A 25,315-nucleotide genomic window follows, 5' to 3' on the forward strand; every position below is an offset into this window, starting at 1 on the left:
ATTCGCCCAAACAATACCAACTTCTACCTATACACAAGTACCCTGCGAACGCAGACGCATTTCCAGCTGTCGCTTCTTTCTGCCGAAACACAAGAGGACCAGTAGAATTACAAGCTTATAAGAGCTACTACACTTAACTCAGACCTCTCAAGCTACAGTTCGATGTACTGATGGATGTCTGTTGACATGTCTTTTAATGAAGGGTCTTTAAAAAATGTATACTTTTCTCAAAAACAATGAGGAAAGATAGCATTGGACTGTTGGTAGTTTAATCCTTGAAGCCCTGTATGATGATGATCAAACACATAAATTCTCCAACAATTTATTATCATGAAAATTGTTATTGTTGTTATTATGAGAAAAGTATCAGGACAGAATGGAGAACTTGTGGGACTTGTGACTTATCAGAGCTGCTTTTTACTGACTTGAGGCATTCACACAAATACAACAGAAGCTCACATTGTAGCCACCTTGTTGCTACCCACTTTCTTGACTTTGTTTATACAGTCTGATTTTGTTTGTAAATGACATCTATTGCTAGATGTTTTCATGCAGTTTAAAAGTGTCTCTGACTTTTTTTAGTTGTGTGTCAAAGCTCACTGTGTCTCTAGGCAAGTTCTTGAAAGCAAATCTGCAGGTTTTTAAAACCACTGCAGATTTGCAATAAGTCAACTGCCCAGCTATCATGACATGGGTCACTCTGTTGGTTGGCTAGTAATCCTGGACGAATACTGGATCCAACCGCATGGCCACTGGTCATTTGTTGCAAAGGTTATTCTTTTCCTTTCCATCCAGTACACTGTCATCTGCCTGATTTAGGTAGTCTGTAAAATCCATTCACAAATTGCAATTCTTGGTCCTTTACTTTGCGATCTAGAAACCTCCTCAAGTCATCCACACTGCACTGGCTTGATGAAGTGTCTTGCATTGCAAACATGCGCAACATGGAATGTATTCTGTCTAACGGCAGACTCTCCAGATTGGTCAGCATACCAACGATGTATGACCAAAATACCTGATTGAAAGACAATTATGAGGGCGTTATAAACAAATGTGAAACTGATACTATGTAACCACCACAATATTGAGTAGATAGTAGCCTGTTAACAGTACTGAGTAGTTTCTTTTCCAGCAGAAGGTAGGCAAAGGCGGGAGGCATGCCCGCCAGATTCAGTGTTTCGTTTCTCTGCTTGGAAATACAGAAACTGCTATGCAGTCTAAGTAGTTAATAGAATTTGTATTTACCTGTAATTCCTCTTCTCTTTGATCCTGTGAAGAAGCCATTACAGATTCCACTTCTGCATCCATGACCACCTCTGCAATGGACATATATTTTTTACTGTCTTAACACTGTCAGCTTTATGAAGAGCTACTACAAAATACTTATTTACATAGCAGCTACGAACATAACATTATATAACATACTAGATTTATAAAAGTTTTCCCAGATTCATTTATTGTTGAATGTCATTGCTAGCACTCCAAAATTATGTTTTATCAATGACATTATTACCTAGTAAATAATAGTAATCAAGGGGACACAAAACATCTTCATCTACCAGTAGCTTGTAAACAGAACCGTCAGTGAATATGAACAGGCCACTTTGAGGCATGGGAAAAAGTCGAAATTTAAAGACTTTGTTTAATAAGGGTTACATGTAACAGTCTTGTGACTCAAAGTACAATACGTCCTTCTATTGCAAATTTTTAATATAGTTATAATAGATTTTAATAGTTGTATTTTTATAATTTATCTTTGTAAATTTTTCGCAATTCAGTTTTTAGACTGTCATGTAAGAATATCAATAAACTATCTATCTATCTATCTAGAACCTGTCTAATTGCAAAGGATTTACCATGTGTTTCATCTTTATGTTATTACCTGGTATTCGCTGTTGTCCTTTCTGTTTTTCCACCACTATAAATGTGTCTGTAGACTCCTCTTTGAGGACCCCCTGACTAATCCAAAACCCCAAGCGTCTTCTAAGCAAGCCAGGGGGAACATGCATAACACCACTAAGCTCTTCTAGAGTCCAACGTTCTGAAAGAGTACAACACAGTTGGTTTTCAACAAACTCCATGTAATAATAAACTTTGCTGCAGCTTCAAAATAATTTTCTACCACTGTTCCATTCCTGTACCTGACAACGTTATTTTATTAAGAGTAACATATCAAAGCAAGGCTCAAAAGCAAGTGGCTCTCCTACAGAGCTACCGGTTGACAGACGATGACTTATTCACATCACTTAACAACGAGGACAGATCTAGGCCAAAGGGGAGAGTACAGGGGGAGCACCCAGACCCCCCCCAGATGACCTGCAGCTTTCTTATTTCTTATACAACTGGTATTCTGCAAAACGTCAGTTACACCATTCCTTATTGGTGCACCCCTCCTAAGAAACATCCAGGATCCACCCCTGAACAATGGGGGGAATATAGTAGTTATGTGACATACCTTTTTCCTGAAAATGTATAATGGCAGTGGCCTGAGCAGGAGTAACAGACATTGTTAGGGTACGGTCAGCTAGTTCAACTTCTACCTCCACTAGACCCAGGTGAGGTTTCCATCGTAATGTACGCATACCCTTTAGGGCTTCAAATCCATGGGTATACTCATCCATTGCCCTGTGGTGAGTAAACAGTCAGTGTAAAGAGTGGTATCAAATGGTCTTTGCGAGCATTTGCGAGCATGGGAGCACAGCGTTTTTCTTTGCGAGCACGAGCATTGACAAAAATTAGCCTTGCGAGCAACGAGCACTTTTCAAAAACCTACCTCCACTAAAAACCGAGCATTGGAGCACTTGTAAAAATGTGCGAGCACGAGCAAACGAGCACCCACTAAAATTTTGCGAGCATTGTGAGCACTGCGACATTTTGAGGGACCATTCATGACGCCTGTAAAGCATTGTCAGAGTTTGGATTACCTTTGGTACTTTGCTAAAAACAATGTCACTAAAGTATAACTATGGCAGTTTGCAAGTCTGAACTTAAACATTTTTGTTAGTAAGTCAAAAATATTTGCAGTTGTTTCAAACGTAAATGTAAGATTGTCACTTTATTTAGACAAATTAATACCTTTGAACTTCATCAGCAACTTTGAGTTTCTCTTCCCGAAATGCTGGCCAAAATACAGCTGATAAAACCATAGCTGTCAGAGGAATGGTATCATTCTAAAAAAATAGAATTTATTATAATATTATAAACTAAGATTAAATAACGTTTAATGTTCAAAATGACTGTACTGAAGACAATCACCTTAAAAACAAATATGACAGAAGTACCCCTATCTAGAGTTCATGCGTTATAATTCTCTGTGATTAATTGCATAATTTAATATCAGTTAAGGAAATTCCTCAAATGCTGTTAGTAAGTGGAAATTATAAAGGGTCTTAGTACCTTTGTTGTGTTACTCTTTGCTGCAGATGCCTGAATGTGAGAGTTAATCCTTCTTGAGTCTGCGACATCTTTCAGCATTATCTCACAGAAGTGTAAGTGAGATTCTCCAAAACGGAGCTTCAAAAGTTCCAGATAACGAAGCTGTGGTGCAGAGACAAATTTAATAAATACAACTAGTGTATTACAAAAACTTCAATTCAAATGAAAAGTTGCAAAATTTATTAGTCTGAAAGGTCTGCTAATTATAAACAGTAATGTTATACATAACTTTAATGAGTGCATACCTCTTTTTCTGTGTCATAATTGAAGGATGAAAGTATGCGATCTGCCAAAAGTGTGCGATACTCAGAAACAAACAGGTCTTTACTACCATAGATGTTCACGAGCATGCTGCCAAAAAAACAGCAGAATAAAATTATAAGAACAAGGTTCAAGATGGTTCATTTTAAAAGCTCACAGTCTGAGTGAAAACAAGTCAGGTGTTCCTCACATGAAGATGCCCAATAATTACAAAAGTTTGGGTTTGTGTCGTAAAGTCTTGTTTTTGAATCCATTTCAAGAACCCTTCAACAAAATTATTGACATCTTCACTGCATTCTAAGGCAAGACACTTCATTCTCACAGTGTTCTCTCTAACCAGGCCCAGATTTTCAGTCGGTGGATAACGCTATCCACCTGAAAATCACTATCCAGTGGATAGCAAGGTAGGTTCTGTATAAGCCACTTAAACATTTACATGGACCTTTACCTCACAAGTTAAAGATTAGATGAAGAATAAATCAAATCTTCAACAATATTAAAACTTTATTTCTTTTTCACGAATCAGAGTAGTGCTTGACTTGGCTTGACCATACACTGTATATGGTCAAATGTGTAACTCACCTAATGATGTCTGGTGCTTTTCTACTGCTTGATATTTTATCTGAAAAAATAAATATCAAGAATTAAATGGAATCACAGAGATAAAAGAAATCTAAATACAATGCATTGCATCAGACTAGTAGTAATTTAATTGCTCTGAAGATCTGATGATATAATCCTAGTATGCATGTGCACTGGTCGTAATAGAAGAGCACAAGGTTTTGATGTCGATCCGCCTTGTTGTTTTGACTTGTGCCATGGTTAGAGAATAATAAAATGTTAGTGTTTATAAAAAGTGAATCAAATGGACCGAGCAGTAATCATACAAACATTATATTTAATAAAGGAATGAGTGCATCACATGTTAGTCCTCAGATGCATCACATCAATATTAATTTCATTACCAGTCCCAGTCTTATCTAAAAAATGTAAAAATAATTATAAACATCACCAAACTACCTGGGTCAGCATCACTGGGGGCTGGCATCCAATTCTCATCATCATCCTCACTGTCACAAGCACCTACGTCATCAATAGTGCGAGGGTCTCCTCGCATTAACTCCTGTAAATGTCACAACAGCTGTTTAGGTTCATGTATCTTGTTATGGGTATCAGGGCTCGAGACTTACGGTAGCCAACTAGCCAAAGGCTAGTAGAAATGCAGTTTTGGCTAGTAGATTTTGGACTTTCACTAGCCAAAATGGCTAGTGGAAATTTCAGGCAGTTTTGTGAAAACAAACCGCGAATTGAAATTGACTCTGAGAGAGCAGAACTAACAAATACACTGTTGACATATATCAAAGAATATGGACAAGCTAAAGTTACCGAAAAGCGAACAACTGATCATTGATAGCTTCTTTTAGGACTTTCCGGTGACGAAAGCGACAAGTGAAAGAAAACTGTTTCCGCTAATTTTTAGACGGCTTGGGAAATCAAACATTATGTGTAGGTTGTAACGTTAATCAGTGATTGGGTAAGATTGCATGAACAACGAGGGATGAGAGGTCGCGTACGTGAACGCTTTCAAAAAAGCTTTCATGTACACATTTAAGATTCGGTTCCGTTGGATACCCGAGATTATTCTGCAGTGGGTAGGAGCAAAAAAGCGAGGAAAATACCCAGTAAAGACAGCAAAGTGCCTCCGTGAAAACGCAAGTTTTTGCCTTCATGGAACACAGACTTTCCATGGATTTAGGAAGAAAAACCTATTTTGTCCGATTTGTCACTGGCTTTTGTCTCCGCTGGCTTGGGGGAAAAACGAAAACCATGCTTGAAAGTTCTGGCTAGTAAAATATTGGTTTTGGCTAGTGAAATCATAGCTGTCACTAGCCACTAGGCTAGTTAGCACAAAAAGTTAGTCTCGAGCCCTGGGTATGCTTCCACTGAAACGAACTACAGTGTACTTGTCTTTTGTGAAAGTAAGCATCTTCATAATAAGTGTTATTGTAAAGTAATGAGAGAACATTTCGATATACAATTAAGTATAAAAATAAGTGAAAATAAGCCACGACGTTTCGAACTCATCTTGAGTTCATTATCAAGTAGATAAGAGTAAAATAACGGTCGAGTTAAGTTTAAATGCAAATAGAGGTGATAGAGTATATTAGAATATTTTAAAAGAAGTGCTTCGCGGTCAATAGCGTTCAGTGTTAGTGCGTGCGGTATTTAATGAGGTAAATACTTTCGCACGTATTGAGTCCACCTGCGTGTTTAGTGCTGGTTTTCTCTCACGAATTAAAAGCATTTTGTTCACTAAACAATCCAGACCGCGAAACACTTCTTTTAAAATATTCTAATACCGTAGAATTCCGGTTATAAGCCCTGGGCTTATACAACTTCGTAAGGGTTTTTGGGTGGGCTTATAAGCGGAGGGGCTTATATTCGGGAGGGCTTATAAGCGGAAGGAAAAAAAACGTTTCGAAACGAGCCTCGGGAGTGTTGATCGAAATACGTTTTTAAGTTAAAAACGCACAAAAAAGCAACATTTAGCCCTGTTCAGTACTGTCATCCGATAGAGGGGGGCTTATATCCGGGGGGGGGGGGGGCTTATAACCGGATGTATTTTTTTGTTTCCAGGTTGATGGGCCTATAATCGAGGGGGCTTATAAGCGGGGGGGCTTATAACCGGAATTTTACGGTATACTCTATCACCTCTATTTGCATTTAAACTTAACTCGACCGTTATTTTACTCTTATCTACTTGATAATGAACTTAAGATGAGTTCGAAACGTCATGGCTTATTTTCGCTTATTTTTATACTTTATTGTAAAGTACATTGTAAATTTAAAGTGCTCAGAATTTAAATAGGCAGTTGTAAAGATTGCAGTGCTAGCTATTAAATATAGCCTGTGAACAACATCCGGAAATACCGGTATGTCTATGTTTGCGGGCTATATATTGCAACTGCATGATAAGAATTTTTATGTTTCACCTCTGCAAGTTCTGTGCTGTTTTCATCTGTCAAGCTTGTCACAATGCAGCGTACAGTATCCTCACGTGTTCTAACAAACATGACATGGAACTCATTTATTTTAATTTATATTATAACTTAAACTTGCACACAACAATAATAATATATGTTAATACAAGCAACAGGTACAGTAGGTTCCATGCAATTTGATCTTTTTATTTTTTCCATGTTGTTCTAGTTACACAAACCTTTGCCTTGTTTACTAGCTTTGGATCTGGAATGCTTGCAAGGTTAATGTTTTATTTTGACCTCTCTACCTGACAGACGACTTAATTTAGGTTTGGACTTCTGATTTAGGTTCCAAAAAATATCCCTTCCAGGCCCTTACAGAAGTTTTTTTGGTTTGAACTTCACCACCCCTCTGAAACTTATTTTCGCGGGACTTAATTTTTGCGATTTTTTTAATGTTTTTTTTATTGTATTTTTTATGTTTTAAACACATTTTTTGCCAAATCGCGAAAAATAAGTTCTGCAAAGTATACCCATTCCATTTTCGCCAAATTAAGTTCCCGCGAAAGTAAGTTATAACAATAAGGTGGATATATATAATTCCTGGAGCCATACAATGTCAAAAAGGAGCCACACAAATAATCAACACATTTCTGATTCTGAATTGGAAACAGCAATGTGTTGTCAATTAACTGTCATGACCTTATTACCTGAGATATTGTCTAACAGGAGTACAAACATGTTCAAGTATGACTCCAGCTGGATCCAGAACATGAAGTGCTCTAATGGCTGAGACATACTGAGTCAGGATGTCAGATGTGTTAGCACCAGGATGCAGCAGACGCCTCTCAAATCTGAAATTATAATATAATTTTAATAATTATCATCATCATCATCATCATCATCATCAATCTTTGGGGCCTTACGGGTAAGACAGCTTGCACTGAACAGATGAGTTATAAAAAATTGTTTCAAAATAAAAAGCTCACTGATTTGTTATAATTTCAAGTAGACGATAGTTTTGTCAATTTATGGAGATGTGATATGGTTAATTTGGTATAATGAATTCATGTGCAGGTTATTAATAAAAATAAACTACTTACGCAGTTCTGAGAGACACTATGAGTTCTTTCCTTTGATCTGTGACTTCTAAACACTCCTGAAATATGATGAAGAAGGTAAAATTAAAGTTAGATTTTGCATTCGAAAGGACTTGCACCAAAAAGGTATCCATCTACGTTAGATTATTTACTGTGCACAACACTCGACTTGTAATCCCCTTTCCTTTGATTGTATTGTGGACACACCACAATACACAGACTATAGCAGTGCTTAGGTTTCTAAACATAAAGTCATGTGCTTTTGATCACCTTCAGATCTTGGATAGCTGGAAGAGAGTCTGGGTATTCCACTATTATGGTGAACAACTCACTGATTCTGTAAATTAAAGAGACACCAAATTAATTTTTTTCTTTAAACATACAACAATTTATTATTTAAAGAGTAACAGAATTGGATATTAAAGAGGAATTTAAGAGTCTATGACTTATTTATGGGATATTTTGGAAAAATGTACTCAGGATAACACCATTCTGGTAGTGCTATAAATACCTAAGGTCAGCAAAAGACTTGTACATAAAGTAATGGAGTTTGGGTTTCCATTCTTCCAGAGAGATCTCTGTACTTGTCCTGGAATTGGCATCATTGCCTATAACACAAAAAAGTCAAACTCCAAAGTGACTAAGGTTGTCTAGTACAATTGTACCAGTGAGAGTAGTCTTAGGAGAGAGACTGATGTTTTAAGGGTTAAACAGATGATGACTGCTGCTTTGATTGAACAAAACATATTGCATGGTGCAAAATTGGACGGCAAGTTTCACACAATATACCCTGTCTGATTAATAGTAGAATTCTGGTTATAAGCCCTGGGCTTTATGTTGGTTTGGGGGGTGGGGGGGGGGTTGGGGGGGGTATAGTAAAAAAAAAATAAAAAAAGGTAAAAAAAAAAAGGGGGGGGGGGGGGGGGGGGGGGGGATATCTGTTGCCTGATTTTGTTAGGGGATTGCTAAACAAAGGAATAAGTCACTTTTTTGGTCTATCCTTTTAAAGGACTCGCAGTGTTGGACAAATTATGCAAACTGATCAATTTGTATCTACTTCACCCGCAATTACTCTGTGGTTATCAGTGTAGGGTTTTTCAATTTTACCGTGATAAAGCATGTCGCAGAAATTAAATGAAGAGTACCGGTAATAAAACTCTTCGTTTTTTAGACAATCTTTTAGCCTCAGGCGTTATCCTCCAAATGAATACACCTGAGCCACTTAACAGGGTTTATTTACTAAAAAAAAGTTATCAGGAGTCAACCCACTACAAATTAAGCCAAAAAGAAAAATCAACATTCAGTTTTGTTACTGTTAATCTACCTTGCAAAAAAGTACCTTGAGTTTGAAAAATCAACAGCAGCCAACCACACAGCTCAGTATCAATCCATTGTAACAAGGAAGCAAGGAAGGACGACTCAAATTCACCCTTACACTTTTCTTCAATTCTCCTTTGAATCTACAATAAAGGTGATGAATTTCATCAACAATAAAGAAAAGATTGAAATGTCCAGATAATTCAAACGGCGGGGCCTAAAAATAATTATTAATTGAAAAACACACATCCAATGTCATTTTATATCGGCCATACCCATCCCTAGGAAGGTCACTGGAAATGCCACAAGATTGAGAGGTCTCAAAGACCAAAATTTTTTACCTAGAAGCTCTGGAATTTCTGGAGATAATTGAGGAAGGGGAAGAAAGGGGTTAAAGCCAAAACATCCTAATCTATACAAGGTGCTGTGTGTGGACATATACAATGTTCATTTTGAATGTTAACACATAATGTTAATTTAGCATCACATGTGTGTAATGCATGCAAGGTGCTTTAGTTGCATAGCTCATTGCATGCATTGTGTGTACATAATCTGTGCAATGGGCTAAAGCGAGATAGCTGTTTGCACACATTGCATTCCTCATGATGCTGGAATTAAATGTAACTGTTTACCTCCTTATGAATGACTGATAGGAAAGCTGGTTCAGCAACTTTTTTCATCAATCCAAGAGAATGCAGCTGTGAATTAAGTTGTGAAAATCCTTCAATGATCTTTGCACAATGACAAGAGTCCTTCTCTTCTGCACAACCAACGCAAGTCAGTGATTCAACATCATCATCTTCCCCTTCATCAGCATCCTTGACACCTGTTGAAGATGTACCTGTCATTTGGAAGAAACAGGAAAATTGAGAAGTTTAATTATCACTCAGCAGCACTACAAAGCTACAGCTGTATTTGCCCCATTTTTAGTGCAGCTGGTCACAGGGTTCCCACTCATTAGAACCCAAAAAATTCTCTGACTTTTCACTGACCTCAAAACAATTTTCACTGACCTTGTAGGTGAATTAACATATAAGCCCAACCTTCTCTAACATTTGCTTCAGCTTCTTTTGCAGACCATCAATACCGGTAGTCTTCTCTTCATTTTCGATCTTTTTACATTTTTCACGGGATTTTGAACACATGGCATTTGACTTTACCAACAAATCCATTTTGCTTTCTTGTTTCAGCCCAAATTCCCTGACTTTTCACTGTTTTTGACAAGTCAGAACTAATTAAGATTTTCCCTGACCTTTTGCAAAATTCCCTGACTTTTTCCTGACCTTGAAAAAATTCTGTTTTTCCCTGACTTTTCCCTGACCATGGCAACCCTGTGGTCAACTGTCGATGCCAGACACTCGAATGTCCAACGGAAACAAAGATGGCTTGAGAAATTTTGAGTTCAAGAAATCAGGGTGTGTTCAACTGAGTGAAGCAAATCCAAGGGTGGGGGAGGTGAAATCACGATTCCACCTACCAGGGCTCTCTGAAAAGTTTTAACTAGGAAGAGATGTTTCACTTTTACAGTAAAAAGGTCTGTTACATGCTACAGCTTTGAGGCAGTCATTGGTGAGGGGGTATATGAGTGCACTTTGTGGATCCTGGATAGTTTTGCCATGGTAACATGATAGCAGTCAATAATTTATCTTATATTTTGTTTTAAATGTTGATCTTATCCCTTAGCATTTGATTCTTAACTAAAATACTCTAAACTCACACAAAAAAAGAAAAAATGCAGTCAGCATTACCGGTATATGCAGTAGTGTAGGAGCTCTACGACAAGCTTTTAATTTTTAGTCTGGTCCTCTTATGTAGCAGTTGCTATTGTTTTGGGGCTAGGGGCATTATTCCTGATGTTTGTTCTATTGTTCTCTTGATGGGTAACGAGCCATTCATGTGAGAACTTGCAGGAGCTGCTACCTGAGTCCATATGACTAGATGGTGATTTTCACCAGCTGCCACTGGCTTCTATCCAACAAATGCAAATAAACAACAGGATACCACACTACAAAGTACAAACTCAAGCCTTGTATTCTCTGCGTTACCTGATGTATCCATTTTTCCACTTTCTTTTTTGTTTATTGACTGATATGCTTGAAATGCTTGGCTGTAGAAGGCAACCACCATACTTTTGAACTGTTCAGGCACATCACAGAAGATAACTGCCTTCACAAGTCCTTCAAACTGTGAATTGAGATTTCTTGAAAGGAAGGAAAACATTTTTACTGGTGTGTTATTTTTATATTAATCTTGAGAGTGATAAATGATCATCGCAGTGAATTTCCAATTTAAGCAATTGGAATAAAGAAGCCTGAAAAAAATTCAGGGCTTCAACGGGATTCGAACCCGTGACCTCCGCGATACCGGTGCGATGCTCTACCAACTGAGCTATTGAAGCCACACATTGGGAGCGAGGTCAATTGTGAGTTCATATTTTCCTGTGAGAGGAGTGAAACGATGTAATGTATATGGAATGATTCATATATGAACTGCAGATGTATATGAGAGTGATAAATGATCGTCGCAGCGAATTTCCAATTTAAGCAATTGGAATAAAGAAGCCTGAAAAAAATTCAGGGCTTCAACGGGATTCGAACCCATGACCTCCGCGATACCGGTGCGATGCTCTACCAACTGAGCTATTGAAGCCACACAATTGCTTATTCCAATTGCTTAAATTGGAAATTCACTGTGACGATCATTTATCACTCTCATATACATCCGCAGTTCATATATGAATCATTCCATATACATTACATTATATTAATCTTATATAACCTCCAGGGAGCAGGGATGGTGCAGTGGTGAGAGCACTTCCACTCAACCAATGTGTCCTGGGTTCAAATACCAGGCCCAGTAACTTAATTATGTGGGTTGAGTTTGTGTTTAGTTTTTGTCCTTACTCCAAGGCTGTGCTCTGAGAAAAATTACAAGGAGCCCAAAGTTTCCAAACTATGAGATCCTGCAGGGTGCCCAGCATAAAGCTTATATGAAAGAAATAAGATTATCTGGTCGCCCAAAGATAAAAGTTAGTCGCCTGAGACACCCGGGCACCCTTAGAGCACAGCCCTGCCTTACTCTGACAGTTTTTCTCAGGGTTATCCAGGTTTTCCTCCCCCCACAAAAACTAACACTTCTTGGAATTTTTGTTTGCAACAAACTGAAAACTTAATGTATAACTTTAATGTACCTCAATGGTAATGACCCTGATAAAGACTGAAGTAGTTCCACAAAAGGCTTGTATGCTGATACACCACTGTGCAGATTACTTACTGCATTGAGCAGGGTGTTAAATCCTCTTACTTCAACCTAAAAAATAAAGCACAAACAATTTCTCCTTAAAAACACAGTCACTAGACTTGCTCCAAGTCCCTCATTAGATCGCCGGAGACTGCTGGATATGGAAACGGAGGGTGCACACGGGCATGAAAAATAACATGGCGAGAATCGTGGTGGAACAAGCAACTTGTCTCACCTGCAGCGTGTCAATTCTGAAACGTGGCGTTACCAGTGGATTTTCCACCTGAGACGCCATCCATATTATGTCAATTATATTATTGCATGGAGCTTACTGAGCGTACTCCGCTCGCGAGACACGCTTGCATTTTTACCTCTTGAGAAGACTTGTTGTTTCCTTCTCACATTGGCAGTTACACCAGTTTTGGAACAAACATAATGTCTTCTTTTGTGCCTGCCCTTTTAAATCTTACAAAATTAAGAGAGCCATCAAGGGCTATGAGTATGATTTCTCGCAAAAAAGGGAAGAAAATCACAATTTTAACACATGCCAGGGGGCACGTGTCATCTGCACACGATGTACGAAATTGATATCAACACGATAAAATAAAGCAACTCAATGTTAACGAAATGGTGCAATTTTTCCAGTAAAAACGTCAGCTAGAAACGATTTCCTACAAGTGACACAAGTCACTCGTTCCAAGCCATTTCTTAATTTTGTGTGCTTCGTGCATTATGCTGCATCATAGTTAGTTAGTAACTATGGCTGCATTAGCCTCCCCCACTACGTATACCCTGAAGCTTAACATTGACAGGTGCATAATTTAGAGACCACATATTGAGATATGACATTTGCACCTAAGAGGCCCCAATTTATTTGAAGTACTAGACCTACGACTTATTCATTCCTAAGTAAAATATTTAAGCCCACCTCAGTTTGCTGGACATTAGACCAAAATTGTGGACGAAATTCATCTTTCAAATCTTTCTGACATTTTTCTGAAATGGAAAACGCTAAATTTTATTTGCACTGTTATTTGTGTATAAAGCTATCTCTGACAGTGCATTAAACTGAAGACAAAATAAAATCTTAAGTTAGCTTATTTGAGGTTATATTCAAGATTACATCTTACCCAAGAACCACTCTCGTAATCGAGCGAAAACAGACGGGGTTTGCCTAATTTGTTCCAACGAATCTAAAGTTCCTGAAAGAGACCATACCAATCATTCATTTCATTGAATACACAAGCATTTCATCAGTCACAAGTATGTTATACCAAATACTTGCGGAGACTCGGGCGCCAGGTATCTCATAAGATTGCCCCAAACGACTTCAACATTCCCGCCAGCCGCCATTTTGTTTTCCTTTAGTACACGTTCTCAGGCCTCCTCGGTTATAACTTTCCGTGATCATTCACACAAGATAATACGCGCCCCGTGATTGGTTGAAAATCTTTGCCATACTTTTAACATCATTTTGGAACGGTTATTTCAAAATAAAAACTAGAAGCAATTATTTTTTTTATCCAGTCAGGTCCAGCTATACAGCTACTGTTCAATATTCCTGGCCCCTCCGGCACGTGAAAAGGGATGATGAGCATTGACGTTTTCACACTGCCTCATCCAGCTGCTATGATTGGCCAAATGATGTGATGTTTTAGGTGTGAAAAAGTTGCTCAGAATATCCAGTCAGAGATTCCAACCCTCCCAATTCGGCCGGAAACCCAAAAACCTCCCTTTTTGGCGATCGTTTCCAGCCTCCCGTTCTTGCTCAATATTCTCCCGTTTTTTGTAACTTTCCACTAGTAAAGATAACGTTTTCTCTGCCACACTCGCCTTTTTTCCACGATCCTTTGTCGTTTCTCTATGGTATCTCGGGCAATCATCTCGGGCTTCTTTTGGTTTTGCTTGGTATTGTATGGTTTTCAGTTGGTATTTCCATTGACTAAATTTCTTAATCTCAAAATACAGGAAATGGCATCTTAGAGGCCTATATTTTTAAAAAAAAAATCCAGGGGGGATGCCCATGGACCCCCTAGAGGCTCGCACCAAAAATCTCCCATTTTTTCATCTCATAGGGTCGGAAAAACTGTATCCTTCTAACATAATGACTCCAAAGGATGACCGTCCAGATAATATGCACTAAGAAAACACCCAGAAAAGGTTAGCCTGAAATGTCAGTCAACTCGAGCTAAGAAAATGTTTCAGAAATTGGTCAAAAGCATGCAGTAACAGGAAGATGGTACATCACAAAAAAATGCAAGGTGCAACAATAAAATTAAAATACATGCACATGTCAAAGATTCAAACAAACTCAAGGAAAAGTGGGGGTGGGCCTACTGCATTCAGAAAGTTTGCTGCCTAGCTAACCATCAAGCCCAATGCTCCATGTTTCCCACTTTTCACTGACAAAGGTAAAAGCAACTGGAGAAGCGGCAGGCACGGAAGTGTGAACGAAGGCAACGATTTTAAAATAGCAGAGGAAAATAATACCAATGAGACTATCATCTACTTAGGGGGCTGTGCACTTTCAGCAGTTTATTGTTATCTACCGGTATATTTTTTTAAAGCGTCAAAATCTAAGAGTTAAAATAATATATCCACTTATTGAAACGAACAAGGCCATAAAGCAAAAGGGCTAGTATTTCATTTGGGTTTTCTATTGTTTTAAACATGAGAAGTTTCAATCATGTCTAAGACCAGTTTGCAAACAATGGAAAATGGACAAAAACATTAACATAGCCTTTTCCCCAGCCCAAAAACTTTTGTGGTGCTCAACAAAACATTCAGTGTATTAACTGTAATCTAAGGAAAAAAAATCATAATTTTATTCTGGTGGTGTATGTACTCTGGCTAATTTAAAATAGCTGAAGTCGACCTGTATGAAAAAAATTAATATGTCACACATGCCTCCATTAACTACAACTTAAAATATATTATCCATAAGAATTCACACATTTAGTACTAGTCAGGCTCTAACAGCGAGTTTATATGAGGATAATGTCTAACTTTGTATACATGGAACTACACTTGCAAAATATACACCATGGCAGTCGTTTGAATATATGGTATAATTGCAATAAACAATCAAGTTCATTTCTATGTATTGAACGTTACAAAAGTTTGACACTGTCTCTGGAAAAAATTTCCACTTTCTACATAATGGTTACTTCCATTCAATCCCAGACTCGACTCAAGATACCAAGAATAGCAATCAGTTAAAAGAATTATTCTCTTAATTAATTCCTATACTTTTCGTTTTATGTTACTTCTGACAACATGGTTGCACATCAAGATAATGCTCTACAGCCCGATGATTTTTGGGATTATTGCGACTTGCATTGGCAACGCACTGATATTCTAAAGGAAAATTTTTGCTATTGTTTTTAGGACTCAGATGAAAAACTACTGTAGCAAATGCACATTGGTGCTTCCCATACAAGAGGCAAAGACATGCAGTTAAATGTACCAGGGTGGAGAGAGGGGAAGGGGGAGGAGGAGGAAGGGTTCGACATCTCTCCAAGCCTGGTAGCACAAGGCCAGCAATATATCACCCAGGCTAGTATGGTGACTAGTAAAATTAACTGTTATAACAAACAGCCAAACCTTAATTGTCCAACTCGCCCCTATGATCCTGAATTAAGGTTCCTTATATTCATTTTATTTTTGATTATATTTATTATCCAAGACGTTATCACAAGTCCCAACAATTCATGAATGTGGGTTAGTAGATATTTTTACAAAGTTACTTTAAGTTGCTATCTGTTTGATTCTGGCTAAGAAATGTCTATCCTTTACATGGTTACATATATTTCTTTTAACTAATTAAAGTACACTATCCATACAAAATAGTTCCTAAATTAAATAATCATCCAAAAATACTGCACAGCTTTACATCTGACTGCCTTGCATGAAGATCGGAGCTCGGTTATCCAAGTGAATTACCATCCAAGTAAGGGATTGTATTGAGTGATTATGATAAGATCATGACCAGACATGTTTTCAGTTTCAAGGCTGTCATATGAGCAACCATTAAGAATGAAGGCGAGATCATCTCCTCAAATCACGTATGCGTAATGAATTAGAAATCAGCAACTTGCAGTTTGATATCATCCATCGCGTTCTTGACTGTCAAAATACGTCTCCAGTGAGTCCTCATAAGATTTGTCCAACAGTGGAGGTTGAATTTATTCAGACACTAGCTGTTTTCAACTCAGGAACGTCGATGAAGGTAAACGCTTCGCGTGCAAATCTCCACAAGGTAAATATATTTCAATCAGATGAAAAGCTGACACAATGAAGTTCCATGTATATAAAGTAAAAATATCCACAAATAAATTCTCAAAAGCCTTGATCGAGCACTTCCTCTATTCAAAATATAAAGTTCGTGAAGGGGCGCCTCATGCTCCTTGTTGCCGCCTTGCATACGCTCCTAGACAAGCGCATATTCCCATAATACCAACAATAAGGCCTATAATAAGAGCTGCTGCATCTCCACCGTCGAACGCTGAAACTTGGTCGAAAAGACAAGCCAAAACTATCGCAAAAAACACCTGAAACACTCCTCCAGCCGCCATTTTCGATTTCACTTGCAACACCAAAAGGCACGTGATAAAGCCACGTATGATGTCATTGTCCGCTTCGAGAAACTCTTACCGGGTAGGGGTAAAAAAACTTACGGACTTGGGGTAGGGAAAATAAGCTCGCTCAATTGTAAACTTTCACAAACTTTTGAGTTTGTTCCTTTACAGAAAAATCAATTATTTCTTGATATAAGATTGCGTTTTACATTTTTTATATCAAATCATAACATAATTGTTGCTTTCTCCAAAATATATACATTTGTACGAGTGAGCAAGGGGAGGGGGTGGGTGGCTTAGTGGTCAAGGGCAAAACTTCTTTTGGCGGGAAATTTGTGCCGCGCCGCGCCGGCCGCGCGCGCCGCCGCAGCTTCGCCCTTTCCGCAGTTTTCTTTCAATCTCAAAAGTTCTCGCTGTCTCGTAGATGTATTTCAAAGTTTTCCAACTCAAGAAAGTCGAAATTTATTCTCACAAGGCTTAGAATTTGTGGGCACAAATAAGGTAGGCTCTAATTCATTTGATGAATTGATAAACTTTGAAGGGCTGGCTAAAAATAAACTCTTTTACGCTTGTAATGTGTTACAGACTTCGTATGGAAAAAGAGAAAGCAAGTACGATAAACAAAGTCCCTGAAGAAACCAAAGAACTTAATACCAAGGAAGATGTCGTTTCAAGAGGAGATACTTTAAAGCCGAGGTAAATATAGCCTTGTGTCGGTGGTTTTAAGAATAATCCGGGAGTTACTGGTGTTAATCAGCTAACCATAGTTTGTGCGAAATTCCTAAAAAAACACGATCAGTAATTTTCATGATTGTTTTTCCTTTGTGGAATCACATGTTAATACTATGGACTCCCGTCACGGTCCATTTTCAGTTCTTTTGTTTAATTCTTTGTCGCAGGTTCCTATATTAAATAAATATTCGTTTCTGGCTCTTATTTTCCTCGGGGGTAATAGCACCAAAACTAAAAAACCTCAACTCCTTGGAAAACGTCAAACTTAGGTGACCACAATCTTTATCCCAGTACATCTCAATACCCGACACTTCGCCTGGTCAGAAAACTATTTTTCAGGATAACTTGAGTTAAGAGGCTACAGGAGCCCTGGAGGCTATAGATACTCTTAAACCACATTTTGCATAAGTTATTTGACATTATGATGTAATGTATATACCATATGTTTGCCACGTTTTCAATATGGGGAGAGTGATCCGAGTACAGGAGCGACTCATTAGTATCCTTAGGTATCATTCGTAGTTTCTAGAATCCAAAAGCTGTCGTCTTACACTGCATGTAGCAAAACTTCAATGCAGACTGTCTAGGGCTTTCCACAAGTTGCTCGGCAACTTTTTGGCAACTTTTCAGGATTCGAGCAACTTTTTCCCCTTCGAGCAACTTTTTTCCTCTCAAGCAACTTGTTGCATTTTGGGCAATTTCCAGACCGAAGATCTCCGAAGGTTATCCGAGTGTTGTTCAAAGGCAATACGAGCGTTTCCGAAGATTTACGAAGTTTGCCGAAGAATTCCGAGGAACATCTGAAGGCATTTCAACTTTCTGCTCTTTCTGCATTAAAACATTACAAAACTCGTCAGCAAACATGACGTCATCGATATCTTCACGATTTTTCTCAGTTAAATGAATCCTTGTTATTTAATAAATTGTCTCCTTCATATGTTATTAAGATACTTCTTTTGCTGTAAAATTGCATAAAACTGCTTAGAAATCTTACCCTCAAAGGGAAATTAGCATATATTAAGAAAAAATTATCTTGATTAGAAGCAGCGTTTTGGATTTTTTGGAGCAACTTTCGAGCAACTTTTATTATCAGGAGCAACTTTTTGGATTTTTGGAGCAACTTTTGAGCAACTTTTTGAGAAATTACGGGCAACTTTTTGGGAAATCTCGAGCAACTTGTGGAAAGCCCTAAGACTGTCTAGTTTTTCTCAGTTACATCTCATAAAGGTAAAATCGTAAATATTTCTTTCTTGGCTCCAAGGGCCATCCCTGCTTGTATAGATTGTCTTTTTTTTCCGGCTCTTTTGCAGAAATCGAATGGCCCAGGTACAGCAAGTCACTAAAATTTCTAAAACAAAATAAAAAAACTGATCGATGTAGTTGCCAATTTTCGAGGGGAGGGGGGGGGGGGGGGGACTGGCAACTACATCGGTCAATTTTTTGTCGATCAGTTTTTTATTTCAGTTTTTCAGACGTTGAGACATAAAAATGACTGTCTTTTTTATTATTTGCTGATTTTATTTTTAGTGAGCCAAAAGAGCGAGCCAAGGAGCCAGATAAAGGGAACAGTGGCTTGTCTGGATTGAGACAAGGGGTCATTACTAATGAAAATGCTTCCCATGATGACATTCAGAGAAGTTGCCAACAGCTTATTGATGACATCAATGCAAAAAGAAAGCGAGACACTGATTTGTTAAACGGTAGGGTATAGTTTATGGCTCCCTGGGTGCCTTTTATCGTTCTAAATCCGTTTATAATTTCCAGATTGCACTTAAATGCTAATTATTATGTCAATGCGTTTCCTGTTGTGAAAATGTGAGGTCATGTTGAAGTAAACACGCGAAATCGTGGTTATGTTAAAAGGCTTCCGGCAAAATAAAGTGGATTTGCTTTTTAGCTGCATGTGGGAGGCGGTAGCTATTCCTTTCGATTTGTAGTTGTCACGCGATTTTTGCCTTGCACAGCATTTCTTTCCAGCCTTAACCAATTGACTTGGACATCGAAGAAGCCTGAAGGGTCAACTTATGAGCCAGTTGTAACATCGTTCACTCGCTAGTCTGCCTAGTCATCAGCAACGCACCTTTTCCGTCATTTTCCATCTGAATACCTACGGAGACCGTAAGGGAAATTATTAAAGTCATACCGCAGACGTACGGGAATCAGCTTCCGAACACGCCGCGTGTTTTGTTTACCGCCCAGTATGCTTTCTTAGCTTTCACGTCGAACAATAGCTCTTTGGTCAATACAAATGGCTTTTGTTATTTACTTTTGTTAAAATGCGGCATTCAAGATGCTCAGCAGAGTCACAGAATGGGCTGGGGTTTTACCGATGCACTTTTTATCAAGAAGAAGTTGTTCTTCATCAACGGCTTGACTTATAGGCGTATGATTCGGCAAACACGTTGCTATTCATCGTAGGGAATTACAAACACAGGGGGGTAAAACTGAGTCGAGTGGCAGGTTGCAGGCTATTGAATCAAATACAAATGAGGAAAGGAGAAAATGACAAGTGCGCCAGAGCACAAGGAATTTTCATGGCTATTGATATTCTAAGCGGGAGAAAAGGATCTCAGTACAAGCTTTGTCTGAATTCGCAAGAAGTCTTGCTTCATTTCAGTCATTTTACATTGAGTACCTTCCGATAAGTAAACAGCATAAGGGAGTTAGAGACCTGCATTTTCGGAAGGATAAATTGGGCTAGTGGGAAGTGGATTGTCTGTAAAATTTATTTAACAACTTCACTTCTTCAAAAAACTACACCAGACGCAACTTTTATTATAATTAAATTTAAATGCTGGCAGGCGGGCTTAAAAACTGACTCAGTTTAAGGACATCACGGTACCCGCATTGGGAGGGGCTGCGGGAGGTACTTTTTCTGTCAAGTGATTTCAGTGAATTCATTCGGTATTCGTTTGTACACGGTTTTTAAGCTTTTATTTGTTACATAACAAAATATTTCACCATTATCAAACTTCGCGCCCTGTGATTTCTCTTGCACCTGCTACGCATAAGGTCAAGAAACACTTCATACTGTGACAAATAGTAAATATAAATGAATGAAATCATATATGAGCTACGGGTAGATTTACATGAATAAGAGGATCGATTGAGTAAGACAAAAAACAAGCAGGTTCTCAGTTTACAGGCTTTGAATTTTTTGGAAATTGTGCCATTGATTTCCTTAGAAACACTAATTACGTGGAATTTTCCTTTTTGAAATGGTAGATTTGCCACATAAGTTATTACCTAGCATGACATGAAACGGAAGAGAAAGAACAGAGGAAACAGAAAAACAAAACTGAAATACACTTTACCACTGTTTAGGTTTGAATTAAAAAGCTTTTTACGAGTGCTAAAATTATTTTTTTACCCCCCATTAAAGGTCTGCCTTCAAAACCGAAACATAAAACAACGGATCTTGTTTCCATCTATCTGTTCTAGAAAAAAAGGGGTCAATGTGAACAAGTTCTTTATCTTTTAGAATTCAAGAAAGCCCTCGAGGAACAAATCAACACCTCGTGCAGTGTTCTGGAAGAAAGCATCGTTCAAACTTACGAGAAGCATAGCAAAACCATTCAGGACAAACTTCAGGAGTTATTTGCAGTTCTAGAAAGAATAAGTATGCTATTCTTATTGTATTATTGACATGATAGAATGGGTCATTATTTATTGACTTTGTTGCTGGTTCCGTTTCTCGCACCAGCCTGCGGGGACTCCGGGAGCAGAGACAAATAAAAAAAAAAATGGCCAACGTGCAGAATCAATTAGCGTATATCGTGACTTTCATTTTCGAAGTACACGAGATTGACATACCGTATGTAAGTCATGTGGTGTCAGTGTATTGGCGCTAATAGGAAATTAATAGCCTCACGATTCAATTTGAGCGCATCACAAGAGATAAGTACTGATTAGCTTGAACTTGCCGACTGTAGACCGCCGTGGTATGTGAGCACTTCATTGACCACGCACTACTTTTGAAACAGTTCCTTATTAGAATTCTTTTGAAACTCAATACCTTAAAACAACTAACGCGTACTAAAGATGAAGAAAACGTATGCACGCGTCTCGAGGCAGGCGCACTTTATTTAACTTAGAAATATCGCAAATAGTTCACGAAGAAAGAGTTGTAAAACGTCCAGTGTTCCCACATATTATAGAGAGCCATTGTCTATTGGCCACCATGCAGTTGCTTATCAACTTTGATAAACACTTGTTTCTAATATATTTCCTTTTAGCGGAATTGTTTGTCTGGTATCCATCATCGACATTCTCCAAAAGATGAGCCACCTTTCAAAAGGACTCACAAAGGGTACCTCTCCCTATTGGTTTCATTCGCGTTCGTCCCTCGCACTGTCCCCTCCCCAATTACCTTCGTCTGCCACACACGCTTGTAGCCTTATGCTCCAGTTAGAGGAGCGAAGAGGATGAGTGAGTGCCACACACGCTTTACAGACATACTTTTTCCTCATACTTTGTATTCTAAACTTCTTTCTGTAGGTAAACTTGAAAGTGAACTGATGGACTTCAAACAAGCCCTTGGCGTCCTTTATAATGACATGCAAGTTGTGTAGGCATGAATATCTTTAATTAATACAGGAGATGAACTGAAGCTAAAGTGTTTTTTGAACTCAATTCTGCTTGGCTCACACTTCTCATTTGGCCAACATGAACTTTTCATCTGTCTCCTGGATATAACTTAGTAGCTGGTCTAACGTGGGTCTAACCCATTAGAAATAACTACAGTAAAATCGCTTAATTTACTCGCTTGTAGCCGGTTTGAAACTTGACTGCAAACCAAAAATGTACATTGACACTTCTCGAAAATATAATAGGGAATGAGAACTCTTTAAATGATCAAACTGACATGATAACTGCACTGAAGAGATTCCTATTACAAACTAGGCAAACAAACCGTGAAATCGTATCTTTTTATTTTTGGTGCGGAAACTTAAATTAAACATCCTTTCAACAAGGGTTAAAATAACAACTTTAGAAGTTTAGAACTGATATGAAAACTGTACATTTCGTGAGCTTTTATAAACAGGAGTTAAGGTTAGATAAATTACATTATTGACTCGCTGACCAACTGGAGCGGAATCGCTGACGTTTGCATGCAATCTGTAAAACAAACACTCTTGTCTGTAAACGGAAATATAATATTATCATCATCACTGATCAATGCTCTGCGACGATGGGTGAATGCCAAGGTCTTAAAAGGTAGGTTCAACCAACTCAATATATAGATAATTTGGCGAATGTATCCAGAAAGTTCTCTACATACCCTGAGGGCAGAGCTGCCTGCGAAAACCCCCTGAAAATCTCTCCCAGAATTAACAGAATAGCTGTACTGAATAACAAGAATTTTTTGTCCATTCACGGTTTAGACGGAAAGGTATTTTAAGCTGAACCAGTGAGAGCCGTAAGTCATAAGGGATTGATGTCAAAAGACTGTGCAGGTAGCTAGATAGGACCGTGAAGAAAACCATGTGGCATGCTATACACAAATAACATTGCAGCAGCGTTAGAATCGAATATACAACGGGCATTATCAGTGTTATTGACCGGGCGTGAGCTCGAGGTCAACATGAGATGGCGGACTGATTGTCCAAGTTCCTCTTTTGTATACGGCTATACTTGAAGACTGAGGCAGGCGGAGCCTTGTAGGTCAGTTTGAGGTCCTTACTCCCAGGCAGGACGGGAGCCTTATAGGACAATAAACTCGCCCGGACGGAAGCCCCGGAGGCTTCCCTTTCACAACTAAAAAAAAATTGGCCAATTAGTCTGCGCGCACCCATTTTCTATTTTCTTTGTTACACGGTTATTGGTCAAACATTAAAGCTTTTCCGACGATTATCGTAGTGATATATAGATCCATATAGTCATACCGGGCTAACCGGTCTAATATTTACAGCAAGCCCATCCTGCCATGCAATAATCACAATAACAGGTGGTCAGTATAGCTAGTATAGAACTTGAAAAACTTCGAGAACTGGTGCGTCCGTTGCGTACCGCGAGACCGCAAACTATCATGGCCGCAGTTGGACAAGGTAGAAAGCTGTGCAAGGTCTTAGTAATGTGATGCACAGAAACACGACCCCGGCCAAGCTCCAAAATTAGGTCATTGCGAGCCGTCGATATCAGCAATGTATGAAAATTACGATTACCGCTAACAACATCAGTGTAGCTCCGTCTCAGCGTCATTGATGCTCCAACTGTCTGTTGTACACTCTTCCGCCTTGTTTTCAAGAAAATATGCCAGACAAGGTGCACTACAGAATATACCGTGTATCGAAACATCCGATGACGGAATAGAGGGACGAAAAGTCGGTGATTTTTAACTGGTAGGAGGTGGAGGCATAGTTGGAGGGGTGGAAGGAAACAGCTCGGTGTTCTTTGCACAATGGTTTTGCATCTTGGCCGATTATTTGTATTGGACAGATGTTTGGCGTTTGAGTCCATTTTGTGTCAGCAATATTATAATTCGAGCTCTTTTGTCTAGAATACTAGTAATACTATATGATTATCATGGATTTTTTTTCCTGTTCAGTCCGGATTTATTTGATTTTGACAGTTGCGAAGTAGTGACTGTCGGCTACATACGTGACTAACAGGCTTTCTCAGTGGTTACGAGGACATTTAAAATAATTGACTAGGGAAATGTTCAATCCAGATTCTCCTCATCAAAACCTGCTTGGAGCGTCGTTCTTATAAGTGGACAGGAGAATTTCTGGTCTTTTTTCTGGGTTCGTGACAGTGATTTTTTTTGGCGTGACCTACGTTTTATTCCACTTTACGGTGTTAAATCACACTTGAATTGACGACAACACCTTTCGGCAAGATGTTAATCGACGATATCCAGTAAGCACTTCAGTTTGTACATCCGCGGTACAAACATAAGTACTTACCGGGCACTAGTTAGCTTTACTGGACTGACTCTTGCCCTGTTACAGGTTATCGATCAGGATTTCAAAATAAATGTCTCTCAAAATGTGTTACATGATTCGAAGGGACAAATCGTTGCTTTTTATGAATACTTCTGTTATCTTACAGCTATGCTGGTTATGTACCCGAGTTGTCTGTTGTCTAGAGAGTCAGACGGTATGGTCTGTCCATGCTTTCCTGCGTAAGAGCTCCCCACCATTTTGCATTTACATACGAAGGTATTTCTTCTACCGTACTGATGACATTTTGGTCTCCATAATTTACATTTCACTTTTTTAAGTGGTGATATCCACCACAGAAGCCTCAGTTACAAGGGTTCCGTGACTTGTGATTCTTGTAATACTTATCGTTCTCGGTTCTGCATCAACTGTACTTGTTTGACGCGTCTTATCTCAATTTTGGCTATTTTAGGTAGCTTTCCTTCCTAAAGACAGGGTTTATTTGTTGCTTCTTCGTGTGTCTTTACAGATAATCTACATTAAGTGTTGAGTGTAAACTTCCGATCTGCCTCTTTTCTTATGGCATGTGTACTTCTATCGCAAATCCTGTGGTGAATTATGCACGATAGCGAGTGTTATCTAGGCCTCCATTTGTGCTATCAGCCAAAGTCTACACTGATAACGCAAACAGAGGCCTTGTTAATTACACTGAACAATTGTTTTATTATACTAAATAAAAATGTAGGAAAATTTGCTTCTTTCATTTCTGACCTTTGCTTTCTTTCTTTCTG

General features: G+C 38.6%; 2 protein-coding genes across 2 annotated transcripts; one reads left to right on the forward strand and one right to left on the reverse strand.

Annotated features, from left to right (window-relative positions):
* Positions 1-351: 351 nt before the first annotated feature.
* Positions 352-13,699, reverse strand: LOC144629361 (anaphase-promoting complex subunit 2-like). Its single transcript, XM_078487599.1, has 21 exons — positions 13,609-13,699; positions 13,465-13,536; positions 13,263-13,330; positions 12,285-12,403; positions 11,140-11,294; positions 9,727-9,935; positions 9,117-9,237; positions 8,289-8,385; positions 8,048-8,114; positions 7,781-7,836; positions 7,388-7,531; positions 6,690-6,759; positions 4,717-4,819; positions 4,279-4,318; positions 3,681-3,786; positions 3,397-3,537; positions 3,076-3,170; positions 2,456-2,625; positions 1,883-2,041; positions 1,246-1,316; positions 352-1,015 (listed from the first exon to the last, which is right to left on the reverse strand). Exons 1-21 carry the CDS (start codon positions 13,685-13,687, stop codon positions 803-805), a joined length of 2,355 nt encoding a protein of 784 aa, XP_078343725.1. The 5' UTR covers positions 13,688-13,699; the 3' UTR covers positions 352-802.
* Positions 13,700-17,287: 3,588 nt separating this feature from the next.
* On the forward strand, positions 17,288-22,814 carry LOC144629432 (synaptonemal complex central element protein 2-like). Its single transcript, XM_078487640.1, has 5 exons — positions 17,288-17,412; positions 17,497-17,607; positions 19,171-19,343; positions 21,125-21,262; positions 22,141-22,814. Exons 2-5 carry the CDS (start codon positions 17,504-17,506, stop codon positions 22,212-22,214), a joined length of 489 nt encoding a protein of 162 aa, XP_078343766.1. The 5' UTR covers positions 17,288-17,412; positions 17,497-17,503; the 3' UTR covers positions 22,215-22,814.
* Positions 22,815-25,315: the final 2,501 nt, after the last annotated feature.

This window comes from Oculina patagonica, chromosome 1, assembly GCF_052425735.1.
Source record: "Oculina patagonica isolate OP01 chromosome 1, crgOcupat, whole genome shotgun sequence".
Lineage (NCBI taxonomy): Eukaryota > Metazoa > Cnidaria > Anthozoa > Scleractinia > Oculinidae > Oculina > Oculina patagonica.

Coding starts and splice junctions, on each gene's coding strand:
- LOC144629361 (XM_078487599.1), bottom strand. CDS start 13,687: ATGGCGGCTGGCGGGAATGTTGAAGTCGTTTGGGGCAATCTTATGAGA. Junction 13,537..13,608: donor CGAGTCTCCGCAAGTATTTG/GTATAACATACT, acceptor GGTCTCTTTCAG/GAACTTTAGATTCGTTGGAA. Junction 7,837..8,047: donor CAGCTATCCAAGATCTGAAG/GTGATCAAAAGC, acceptor ATCATATTTCAG/GAGTGTTTAGAAGTCACAGA.
- LOC144629432 (XM_078487640.1), top strand. CDS start 17,504: ATGGAAAAAGAGAAAGCAAGTACGATAAACAAAGTCCCTGAAGAAACC. Junction 17,608..19,170: donor GGAGATACTTTAAAGCCGAG/GTAAATATAGCC, acceptor TTTTATTTTTAG/TGAGCCAAAAGAGCGAGCCA. Junction 19,344..21,124: donor AGACACTGATTTGTTAAACG/GTAGGGTATAGT, acceptor TTTATCTTTTAG/AATTCAAGAAAGCCCTCGAG.